This window comes from Miniopterus natalensis, chromosome 3 (assembly GCF_054644295.1).
Source record: "Miniopterus natalensis isolate mMinNat1 chromosome 3, mMinNat1.hap1, whole genome shotgun sequence".
Taxonomy (NCBI): domain Eukaryota; kingdom Metazoa; phylum Chordata; class Mammalia; order Chiroptera; family Miniopteridae; genus Miniopterus; species Miniopterus natalensis.
In genome coordinates, this window is record NC_142083.1 from 38,125,724 (window position 1) to 38,137,898 (window position 12,175).

The 12,175-nt window shown below is 42.7% G+C and overlaps 2 protein-coding genes across 2 annotated transcripts in view; both read left to right on the forward strand.

Moving 5' to 3' along the window:
• POLK (DNA polymerase kappa) overlaps window positions 1–2,227 on the forward strand; it is a 38,766-nt gene extending 36,539 nt beyond the window's left edge. Inside the window, exon 14 of the mRNA XM_087815415.1 lies at window positions 45–2,227. Coding sequence (XP_087671541.1) covers window positions 45–129 — 85 coding nt within the window. The 3' untranslated portion in view covers window positions 130–2,227. The remainder of the gene's footprint in view (window positions 1–44) is intronic.
• A 5,929-nt stretch (window positions 2,228–8,156) lies between these two features.
• Window positions 8,157–12,175, forward strand: part of ANKDD1B (ankyrin repeat and death domain containing 1B) — a 41,136-nt gene continuing 37,117 nt past the window's right edge. Inside the window, 1 exon segment of the mRNA XM_087815193.1 lies at window positions 8,157–8,658. Coding sequence (XP_087671319.1) covers window positions 8,157–8,658 — 502 coding nt within the window.

Below are 12,175 nucleotides of genomic sequence, written 5' to 3' on the forward strand. Positions count from 1 at the left end.
AAAAATCTCTTCCTACATTTTAATTGTTTTTTTTTTAATTCCAGGTCAGGATCGATGGCAAAGTACTCAGCATCAAAGAAAATAAAACCAAACAATCCCAGAAATACTCTTGATATATTTTTTAAATGAACATTGAACATTCTATCATTAATTTTTAATTGAAACTTATTTTTATAATGACTGAAGCTATTCTTCCTATTTTAAGTTTACAGATTCATTTAGTGAAAGGCCAATGCAGTGATCTTTCCCCAGTGATTTGTTCCTTACATGAATTTGGAACATATGCTGATTTACTTCTGCATACCTTTTTGATACCATAAGAATTGCACTTCCTGTTAGAGATATTTTTAAAATGAGAAATTAAGAATGGGGTGAAAAAGTGATTTTTTTTTTTATTAAGTTTTATAGCGAATATAAAACCACATATTTATAAGGCCTCTCAGAGGTTCATAGAAACCCTTTTTAGCATAAGAACTTTATCCAGAACTTAACCATTTGGCTGGCACTGGTCTGCTATACTTGATCTTAGTACCTTCTACAGTTTTGTATGTTCGTATTTTGGCTCCTGGTACCTTCATGAGCATTCATAATTAACATTTATCATGATTCTATGAAGAATATTAGCTTAGCAGAACTAGCATGAGTGGTTCTGTCCCTTTCAGGATAATAATATCACAGTTCTGTTTTATGTGTTAAAAGAATTTTGCTTAAATATGATTATTTATTTTTTTAATTTAAAATTTCTTCTTAAGAATAAGCACTTGGTCCACTTTAAAAAATTTTTGTGTAAGATATAAAGTAATTATTTTCTTATCTAGGACTTTAAATGGCAGTATTTCATTTCTTGGCAGTTACGTTTTGTATTCTACACAAATCTATAAGGAATAAATTGTACACTCACTTTATTTTTATATAACCACTTAGAGAAAAATGTGTAATTTAAAAGATTAATGTGTATTACAGTGTATATTATCTTGTTTTCTATCTTGTCTTAGTTATATTTCTTAGTTATATTTACACATTTATCTTAGTTATATTTCTGTCATGTTTTTATTAATATTTATGAAAGAAGGCGGCTTAACAGTAGGTAGGTAGGTTAAGTAGTTGCTCCACATAATTCTGTACTATCAGTATGAGTTTTTATCAGAAGCAGCGATTTAATTGAAACATGAAGATGGTAGTCATTTTGCAACTGCTTTAAAGAACCAACTCTTTGTTCTCTTACATTTTTGTCTTTTTTTTTTAAATTGAATTTAGAGAGAGGAAAAAAACATCGATTTATTGTTCCACCCATTTACGCATTCATTGGTTGCTGCTTCTTTTTTTTTTTTTAATAAGGAATCTGGCAGTTTTTATTTTATTATTATTTTTTAATCCTCACTTGAGGATACTTTTTCCATTGCTTGAGAGAGAGTGGGAGGGGGAGAGAGAGAGAGAAAGAAAAACATCGATGTGTCACACTGATTGGTTGCCTCTAGCACATGCCTGACCAGGGATGGGGATTGAGCCTGCAGCTGAGGTCCATGCCCCTGGCCTGAATCAAACTTGGGACCCTTCAGTCCATGGGCCGATGCTCTAACAACTAAGCAAAACTGGCCAGGGCGTTTGGTTATGTCTTGTATGTGTTCTGATCAAGGATCGAACCCACAACCTTGTCATATTGGGATAAAGCTCTAACCAATAGGGCTATTTTTGTTTTCTTTTTTCCTACCTTTTTTTTTTTGAATTGACATACAACATTAGTTGCAGGTTATAACAATGATTTAATATTTGTATACCTACTTTTCATCTAAATTTACCTCACTTAAATTTACAAGGAAATAATGTTAGGAATAGCTTAAATTAGGATCTTGCACAGCCTTTGGCTAAAGTGGCAACTTGATTTTTAAATTACTAGATTGTTTAAAATTAGGCTGTTTATTAGCATGCCAATCTCATGTCTATTATTATTATATGCTAAGGTGAAAACAAGAGTTTTTGTGCTATGGTTCTTGATTGTGTGATTTACTTATGTAAATTATGTGAAAAATTAAGTTCCATGAAACATTGATTTAATGTACTGGAAAGTAGATAGCGCCGTATTTGTTTTCTATCTTGTCTCAAGTTTATTTTTATTGTTTTCAACATTAAATACTAAATTATTTCACTTAGATGATTTATTTAATTGAATGTTATTTAGTCATACAGTACTTAATAATTCAAAATAAAATTTAAAATATTTAGTTGATCTTTTAGTCAACAGAGCTGATTTCCTCCCTTCCCGCCCTTTTTCTATCTCAGTGCTTTTACTCTTATTTTCTTTGCCCAGAATTCTCTTCACATCCTTTTCTATCTGTTTTATCTAATATATCCAACTCATTTTCTTTTCTTTTTATTATAATTTTCCTTTGGGCCATTTTTAGAAAATACAGCAAAGCTACAAAGAATAAGCACCTATAATTGTACCTAATTATAGGGTCAGAATATAAGGAAGTGCTTGGGAGAACATATTGTAACACAGTAACTGGGAAGAAAACTAGTACCCAGAGTATATAATCCAGAGTATATAAATGACTTCAATGAATCAGTGAGAAAAAGATAGCTAATAGAAATTTGGATAAAAGACTTTAAGTGGCACTTGACATAAAAAAAAATTGAAATGGTCAAGAAACATGAAAACATTCTCAGCCATTTTAGTAATAGGGAAATGAAAAGTAAAAACGCAAAGAGATATCATTACATTCCTACCAGATTCACAAAAATGAGAGGGTCCCTTGTTCTGGTCATGATGTGGAGCAACGTGAACTCTTTGAAAACAACAATCACTTTGGAAAACAGTTTGCCCTTCTTTAGTAAGTTTGAAGAGGTACACACTCAACAACCCAGCCACGGCACTCCTAAATATACACCTTTCCTGGTGGTTTTCTGTGTCGTTCAGATCACTCTTTGTCCTTCAGTACTCTGCTTTCCGTCCAGCAAGATGCCATGGCAATGGAGGAGCCACTGCAGAAGATTTGAGGGAAGAAGAAAGATGAAGTTGGGTATTTATTCCTTCATGTACCTTTTTGTTAAGTCCCTTGACCAAAGATCACAGCTTCTTGTGGGTGGCCTTCTTCACACTGCGTTCTCTGCTCCGTCTCCAGGTTCTGCTCATCCTTCCTCATCTCTGCAGCCCAGAGCAGCAACAGAGCCTTGCTCCTAGTAGCCCTGGGGTGCTGCATTATCCTTTATGGTTTTCCCCATACCCTGCCTGCACCTACATAGATGGTCCCTTTCTTAAACTCATCTCAAATTATATTTTTTCTGCCAGAACTGTAACTAATACATTGCCTTGGGAAAACTCTTGAACGTGTTCCCTAGGAAGCATGTATAAGAATGCTCACGGCAACACGGTAGTAGCCAAGAATTGGAAATAAACCAGATACTCAGCAGTGGTGGAATGGTTATTCTATCATTGTATATTTAACCAATAGAATTCTACACGGTGAAAATGAAGGCTATATAGCTAACCAGAATGTGGATGAGTAGCACAGAAAATGTGGAGCAAAAGAAGCAAGTCATAGAAGGATGCCATCAGCATGATTCCATTTATATAAAGTTCAAAACAGTTAAAGCTAAACTATATTGTTTTAAAGGTGTATCCATATGAGATCAAATTATTTTAAAAAGCAAGTGTGTCCAGCCAGCATGGTCAGTGGTTGAGCATCGACCTATGATCCAGGAGATCGCAGTTCAATTCCCGGTCAGGGCACAGGCCCGGGTTGCCGGCTTGATCCCCAGCAGAGGGTGTGCAGGAGGCAGCCCATCAATGACTCATCATTGATATTTCTATCTATCCCTCCCCCCTCCTCTCTCTGAAGTCAATAAAAATATTTAAAAATAAAAAGCAAGTGTGGTGTTGTCCCAGTGGTTAGAATAATGATTTCTTCTGAGGGAAGGTAGTGGAATGTGACCAGGCAATGGTACATAGAGCTTCTGAGATGCTGGCAATGTTCTGCCTCTTATCTTGGGTGGTGATTGCATGGATGTTCACTTTAAAATATTCTTTAAGCTGTACAAATATATTTTATACACTCTTGTTCATAGGTGACCTATATCATAACAAAAAGTAAAAAAAAAAAAAAGGAGAAACTGCTTTGCTTAGCAAGATATTTTTCTCTATCTCTGCAGGCTACTACTAGCTTCACAGAGAAAAAAGTACATTTCTCTCTTCTAGGGCTTTGCTGAACCCAGCAAGAGCCATCCCACACCAACATTTTGTTTTTCTCCTAGTACTCTCCCAAATGCTACAGTGTCAATCAGCATTTGTTCTTCCTTCCAAAGGACATCGGTTGACAATTTGACCAAATGCTTTTCACCACCAAATAAGTCACCAGCTTTTCAGCCAGTGATATTTGTGGCCCCATTCCCCAAAGTCCTCTCTCAAACACTAAGCCAATTCTGCACATTAGGTTTTGTTATTTGCCTCACCCTACTTTCTGTATGAGTTCAGAATCTCACTTCAGCTGTGAGTTACAAAGACCCAAATCGGAGGTTTTTTAAAAAATCGGTTCTCGTTTCCACTTGAAACATGAATTTCATTGGTTAGCGTTGGCTCTGGTTCAAGGATAAAATCAAAGCCTTGGATTTTCTTGGCCTCACACAGTCAATTTGTGGTCACAAGATGGGCTTTTCCACATTCAGCATTACGTGAGTTCCAGGTAGGAAGACAAGGAAGTGAAAATTATAAAAGGGCAACAAATCTGTCCCACTTTAAGCAGCTTTCCTGGAAGCCCCACATAATTTCCACTTACATTTCAAACTGTCATATTATAGACAATCTGGAAATGTAGCTTTTAGCTGGGTATGTAGCTACTCCAAACAGTATCAGGTTTTGTTAGTACTTCTGCCTGTCCCATAAAAAATTCCTATTAAAAAGTATATTATCACAATCATTAAATTTTAGAAGCATTTCTTAGGAATAACATAAGGGTACCCTCTATTATTTTGCTGGAGATCCTTAGCCAGTTTAATAAAAATATGAGTAAAAACTGGAAACAAAGAAATAAAAAAACTTTATTGTCAGATGGTGTTTCTCTACATTTTTTAAAAAAAATCTACATTTAATAAGAGCTCAACAAGGTTATGACTACAAGATCAAAATACAAAATGAGTAGCATTCCTATACCATTATAACCAATTAGAAGATGTAATAAAAGCAATCTCTTATGTGACAATAACCTACAAAGTACCTAAAGGGCAGGTAGGAAATCTATCAAAAAATGTGCAAGAACTTGGGAACTACAAAATATTACTAAAAGATGAACAGTACATCAGAGTAAATGAAAAGAGTGACCCTGTTCGTGATAGGATGGATGAATACCTTAAAATTATTCTCCTCAAATTATTCTATAAATTCACTGAAATTCAGGACAAAATCCCTCATGGATTTTCTTGGAAGCTGTTAAGTAGATCCTAAATGTTATATGGAAGAGCAAAGGCCCAATAAGAAGGTTGAAGAACAGGCCCTTTTACACATCAAGATTTATTACAAAGCTATAATAGTGTATTAATAGAGTAGGCATGGGTATGGACATTTTACACAATTCAGTACAAAAAGTACTGAATGATGCTTGTTAGATTGGTTATCAATAAAGAAAAGATAAAATTTGATCTCTACCTTACTGTGCCCCCAAGATTATCCTCAGGCCAGATAAGTTGTTAGAAGGACTTGCAGAACTCAAAAAAGCTGTTATACTCATGGTTATAGATTGTTACAACGAAAGGATACATATTAAAAACATCAAAGGAAAGGGCAAATGGGCAAAGTCCAGAAGAGACCAGGAACAACACATGCAGCAAAGTACTGCCAACCAAGAAACCTCACCCAGCCCTTAGAGTCCAGAGTTTTTACTCAGCCATCTATTGTTGAATTCCGTCTACCCTTGTAGGACCTCTTGAAAACAATTCTTTCCATTCCTTCTTCAAGCCTTAACAGTTGCCTGAACTCTGGCCTTCCAACGGACTTCTCAGCTTTCCCTCTCAAAACTGTCTTACGAATTTTTTGCAGATTAGCCATTAACAGCACTTTCATAATGTCACTCTTATGTCAGAAACAAAACAAAAAAGAATTCAGAAGCTCTCCACTCTCTCCAAGATCAGTAGGGGGTAAGAAAAGCAGAGCTGATTTTCAGTGAATGATGAATTCTGTGGTGTAAATACCATGACAGGTGTTTAAGCTGTGGACATGATGTCAACCAGTTCTCACAAAATTCCTGAAAATTTAGCAATCAGCTCTTGCAAACCACTACAAGCTAGCTTCCACATGTCCTGTCCATGATGCACCCCAAACACTGGGCAAATCAAATCACACTGCATAGATTGTAGTTTCCCGAATAGACCAAGCTGTTTCTCCCGTCTGGAGTTATGCGCTGGCTCAATGCCCCTTTGGTCTTTTCTACTATGAACAACTACTCTTCTTTCAACTCAGCCCAAGGGCCACCTTCAGCAAAGGGTCCCTGCCCTCCAGAAAAACTGATGACCAGACACTCCTTTGTGTTTTTGTTTCTCTATGAAGACCCTGAAACATTATTTGCTGTGGCTTTGCTGTGGTTTCTCCCTACTAGATTGCAGGCGGCTAGAGATCTTGGGCTGTCTTCCACTGATCTCTGCATTCCAAGTGTGAAGTACATGACCTGACACTTGGTGTTAACTATCATTTGTTGACACATAAATAAACAGTATGTGTCCAAAAAGTGTTGTCTATTACCATCTTACTATTTTTCCCTGGGAAGACAGGGTGGTGGCTGACGTAGGTGGCTGAGCATTCCAGAAAGATAATGGCTTGCTTTATAAATGGTTTATTACTTGTCCTTTTGGGGTGGCTTGGAACTATCTGGAAGAAGACTCAAAATATAACAATTAACCTAGAGTTAAAAAGTGCCTTTTGAGCCCTAGCTGGTTTTGCTCAGAGGTTAGAGCGGTGGTTTGCGGACTGAAGGGTCCCGGATTTGAGTCCAACCAAGGGAGGCAATCAACCAATCTATGCGTCGCTCTCACATCAACGTGTTTTCGTTTTTGTTTTTCCTCTCTCCCTCCTTTTCACTCTCTCTGAAAAGCAATGGAAAAAATACCCGTGGGTGAGGATGAAAAGAAAACGTGTTTTTTGAGGAAATATTCCACTTTGAAAGCCGTACCTGGTGTTAACTTTTTTTATTTATAATTTTTCTTAAGTAGCACTCCATTTAACAGCAGTAATATGTTTGAACACACCTCCCAGGATTTTGGTGAACCTCACAGAAGGGTGGTGTTTTTTCCCCTGGAGCACAAAATGTTCTCTTGTATAATCAAGAGATAATCATTTTTGCTTTGTAATACACAGTTGGATTAACAGTTCAAGGAAAACTCAAAGGATATGGTGAGAATTGGAGACATGATTTCACTTATTAAGCAAACCGTAATACTGACCTGTCCCCTTGCAGGCGTGAGTTCACGTGCGACGGTCCTAGCGTCTCGTGGTTGCTGTCCACGGGAGGCTCAGGGAAACAAGATAATTCGGAAGCCAATGGTGCTGACCCTTTCTTTCCACTGCAGTCCTCAGGTTCAGTATAGTTTCGGACTCGCACACACTCACGCGTACACAGATTACACAGATTCACACACATCGCGCACACGCCGCCCCTGCCAAGCCCATACCGACCACCGAATTGCGCGCCCTTGCAAGGCCTCTGAAAACACCCACGACTTCCATCCCCTTGCCCAGCCCTTAGCAGCTGCCTACCCTCGGCCCCCGAACTCACGCCTCAGCTTCCATTACTTTCTTTCCCTTCTCCAAACCATCTGCATTTTTACAGACAATGCTTCCCTAACGCCGCTTTTACGGCCCTGTGCGTGCGTGCGTGCGTGCGTGCGCGTGCGCACAAGAAAGGCGGGCTAGTTCCGGGGTCGACGCTAGTTCGGTTCCGAGTTTCCTCTCACTCCCTGAGCGCTCGACCTCCCGTCCCGGGCCGAGGGCTCCGCGCAGCGATGGCCGCGGTGGCTCGGCTCCACCCGCACACGCCTGGGGCGGGCGCCCGCCGTCCTCGCGTCGCCTTTCTGCGCGACTGGGTTCAGCCGGGCGCGCGACTGCCCCACACAGATGGCCGTGTTTCATCCCTTCTTTATTTTATAAACCACTCAGAAAGCCATTCACGCCCGAGATGAGGAGTCGAGGAGTCATAGCCGCATTAAAGGGCGACCGCGAGGTTTACACCTGCAGAGAAGAGGCTGTCACTTTCCTCAAAAGCAAGCCCCGGGGGCCACGTGGAAATGGTTTCACCTCGACGTTCCGGGGGCGCTGGTTACGCGTTCAGCCTCCGCAGTTCCCAAAACCGTATGAAGAGTTACTGAAGTATCAGCGGGGAGTTTCCTCAAAGTTTTCCTTCAGGAAAAACCAAACCGTACCGGCGCCCGCCCCGCCTGACGGCGGGCCTCACACCTGCGAGCGGGGCCACCTGCCCGCCTCCGCCCCGCCCCGCGCTCCGAGGCCGCGCGCGGACGTGGACCCCGCGGGGCGCACCCCGGGGCGCAGGGCGGCGGTGAGGGGGCTGCTGCTCGTGGAGGCCGCCACCGCGAAGGGGCTTCGGGAAGACGGGAGGGGCCCGTCCGGGAGCCCGAAGCAGGAGGGGCCTCGAGAGGAGGCGGCGGCAGGACACGAGCTCCGTGAGTCCCGGGCCGAGGTGTGAAAACCGGGCGGGGCGGCGGGCTGAGGGGCTCGTCTGGAAAGGGCGCCGCGCGCCGCCCCTGCAGCCCCGCGCCCGTCCCGTCGGGCTCAGCCCCGGAGGGCGCCCGCTCCCGCACCCGCGTGTGGTGCACGTGCCTCGGGGGGCTCTTGCTGCAGGTCCAACCTGTACCGCGGGGGATGGGAAAGTGCTCCTCTGCCCGTACAGGAGTTTTTATGGAGGGGTTAAGCCCTTTGACAAGAGTGTTGTGTGCGGTTCTGCCACACCGACTCCCCTGCCGGCTTACTCCGGGACTCCCGGCAGGTCGCTGGGTTTTCCGCTCTGAAGCTCCTGGGGCCCCGTGACGTAATCCGTGGGGCAGCGCCGACGAGCTGGGGACGTCGAGGACGTTCCCCCTGCGTCCGTCCGAGCCGTCCCGCCAGTGGGCCGGGTTTTCGGCGCTGCCTTTTGAGCGTTCGTTGGTATTCTGAACGCAGCCCGCCGCCCGGAGGCGTGGCCCGCGAGGACGTGCCGCTCTGCTCCCTGTCCTCATGCCCTCGACGCCGCTGGCGGAGCGGAGTCGCCCCGCGGCGGGCGGCCCCCGGCGGCCTTCCCTCCGCGGCCTTCGCGGCGCCATGGGCCTCGCGCGCGGCCCGACCCCGGCTTCCCAAAGGCTTCCGGTTCCCGCCCGCCTTTCACATCACACCATGACCCATTCTTAGTGAGCTTCTGCGTGCGCTGTGACGTTTACACCGCTCAGATACATTTTCCTGAAACACTTAGCCTGCCCCACTGGCAAGGCCCTCAGAGCTTTGGCCACAGCGGGCGCCGGCCCGGGGCGGCTGGGCGCCTTCCGGGCTTGGGGTTCCAGCCCGCGGGCCCAGGGCAGCCGGTTGGCGGCCCCCTCTCCCCTCCTCTCTCTAAGTCAATGCACACACATCCTTGGGTGACGATAAAAAATACAATAGGCCATATTTTAAAGGTTTATTTCTAGACTTTGTATTTTACTCCATAGATCTGTGTGGCTCTTTGCCAGTACCACGTGGTATTGATTATAATTAATTTATAATTAAGTGACGTAATGTGACTCCATCTCCCCCCCTCCCCCAGGATTGTCTGGCTATTCTAATTCCTTTGCCTTCCACATAAATTTCATAATCAGCTTGTGTATAGCTGCAGAATATCCATCTGGCATTCGATTGAATGGCGTTAAATCTTTAGGTCAATTTGGGGAGAATTGGCAATTTTGCAATGGACATAGTGTATTTTTATATCTTTTCAGTTATTTAGGTATTCTTTCATTTCTTTTATCAGTGTTTTGTGTCTTTTGGGTAAAGAAAAATTGTACCTGTTTTGTTGGATTTATACTTAAGAATTTTTTTTAAAAACCTATTGTAACTGGTATTATTTTTTAATTTGTCGATTGCCAGTATATAGAAATAGGACTTATTTTTATGTTTTAATTGTGTACCCCACAGCCTTACTAAACTCACTCCCTAGTTCTAGGACTGTTTGGTACATTCTGCTGGATTTTACGTGGAGACCGTCAGGTTTTCTGCAACAAGACTAGAGACGGTTTGATTTCCTGCCAATCCTGCCTTTGTGTTTACTTTCACTGCTTTACTGCGCTGGCCAGGACCTTCAGCACAATGTTTAAGAGGAGTAAGCCTAAAAATCCCTGTTCCTGATCTTAGAGGCAAAGAAAGTGGCCAGACTTTTATGAGTAAGTATGGTATTAGCCTTCGGTTTTTGTGGATGCCCTTTATCGGGTTGACGAAATTCCCTTCTGTGCGTAGGACATAAAGGTTTGATTTGTTCTGGGACGTACGAAAGAGAGACGAGGACCTGGAGTTAGAACTTCCCTCCCGGGGGGATCAGTACGTAGGGGCAAGGAGCTGTGGTCAGGAGAAGGAGCTGAGACAAGTCCTGCGTAACCGGCAGAATGCGTCAGCTAGAGCACAGGACAGAGCTGGCAGTCTGGATCTGCTTCATCCGTCCGCTCTCCTGCTGACACCCTGGACACATGTCGAAAGCTTGGGGTTTTGATTCAGACCGCCTGGGACAATTCTGTCATTTATTATCTTTAAGGCATGAGCGAGTGGTGCGTTTTCTCTCTCTCTCTCTGTCTCTCTGAATGTACACACACGTACAGAAAGGTTATGTGAACATACAAGGTGGCAGCTGCCTACAAACCAAGAGAAGAGGCCTGAGAATGAATATTCCTTGCCAGCACCTTGCCTCCAAAACTGTGAGAAATGAATTTCTGTTGTATGCCACCCAGTCTATGGTATTTTGTTATGGCAGCTCAAACTATGACATGCATTGTAATTTTCATCTTGTAATGAATACCTTTAAATAGAAATCTTTGGACACACACCCAGAGAATGAATTCCTTGAACTGAAACTGTGTTCATGCTTCCTGTGCTGCTCACTGCCACCTGTCCTCCAGGACTGTGGGACTAACCCAGAGTCCTCTTTCATGGTCCTTCTCCTTCATTCTCACCAGCATTTTGAGTAATTATTTTTTACATTATTACCATTTTGAAAGTGATAATGGCATCTTACCAACTGTTCTATTTGCAATTTCTTGGTTATTAATTTTAAAACATTTTTTAAAAAGACATGAGCAAGTGGTTTACCTTTGTTTTCTAAGTCTCGGTTTCCTTATCTGTAAGATGGGAGTGGTACTGCCTACTTCATCACATTGTCAGTTTTATAAAAACCCCAGGGTGCTCCAACATTTGGAGATCAAGCAGATGAGAACAGTCAGTAAAAGAGACTGGGAAGCAACAGGTGGCCTAACAGAAGCCTGGAGGAGAACTTTACAAAGAGTGATGCCCTCTGTGTCAATCTGCCACCAGTTCAATGTCTGTGACAGAGAGTGATGGTTGGGTTTTGACAAATCTTGAACTTGACCCTGACAAGCAATTTCAGTAGAGTGATGAGAACAATGTCTGATGAGCGTGGGTTGAGACACGACTGTGAGATGAGGAAGACTCAGCAATTATAGAGCACTTGTGAGTTTGGGGACACAGGAGGTAGAAAACCGGAGTGGCAGTTGGAAAGGAATGTGAAGTTAAGAGACAGTTTTGTTTTGTTTTTTTAACACTAGAGGTATTATAGCATCACTGTATATTTTGAGGTGAATGATTAAATGATGTAGAGGAGAAAGGAGATAATGTCTAGGGAAATGATATATATGAAATAATTGATGAGAGGGTTGGAATTCATAGCCCAAGTGAGATGTGAGAGAGGTAGTGTAGTGTTTGAGGATGATCAGATCAAGAGTATGACCCTGAAATTGGGTGGCTGAGGTCAGATAGAGGGAAAAATTATTAGAGGCAGGGGAGTCAAACTGAAAGACTAAGATGCTGGATTAATTGCCTTCGTGGATGTTGAAGTCGCAGAGCGGTAACAAGAGTAGGGGGTGGAAAGGAAGAGAGGGATACAGGTGATAGAAAGAATGAAGATAGACCTTGGCCTTTGAGTGGACTTGGTGGCATTCTAAAGAGTTGTTG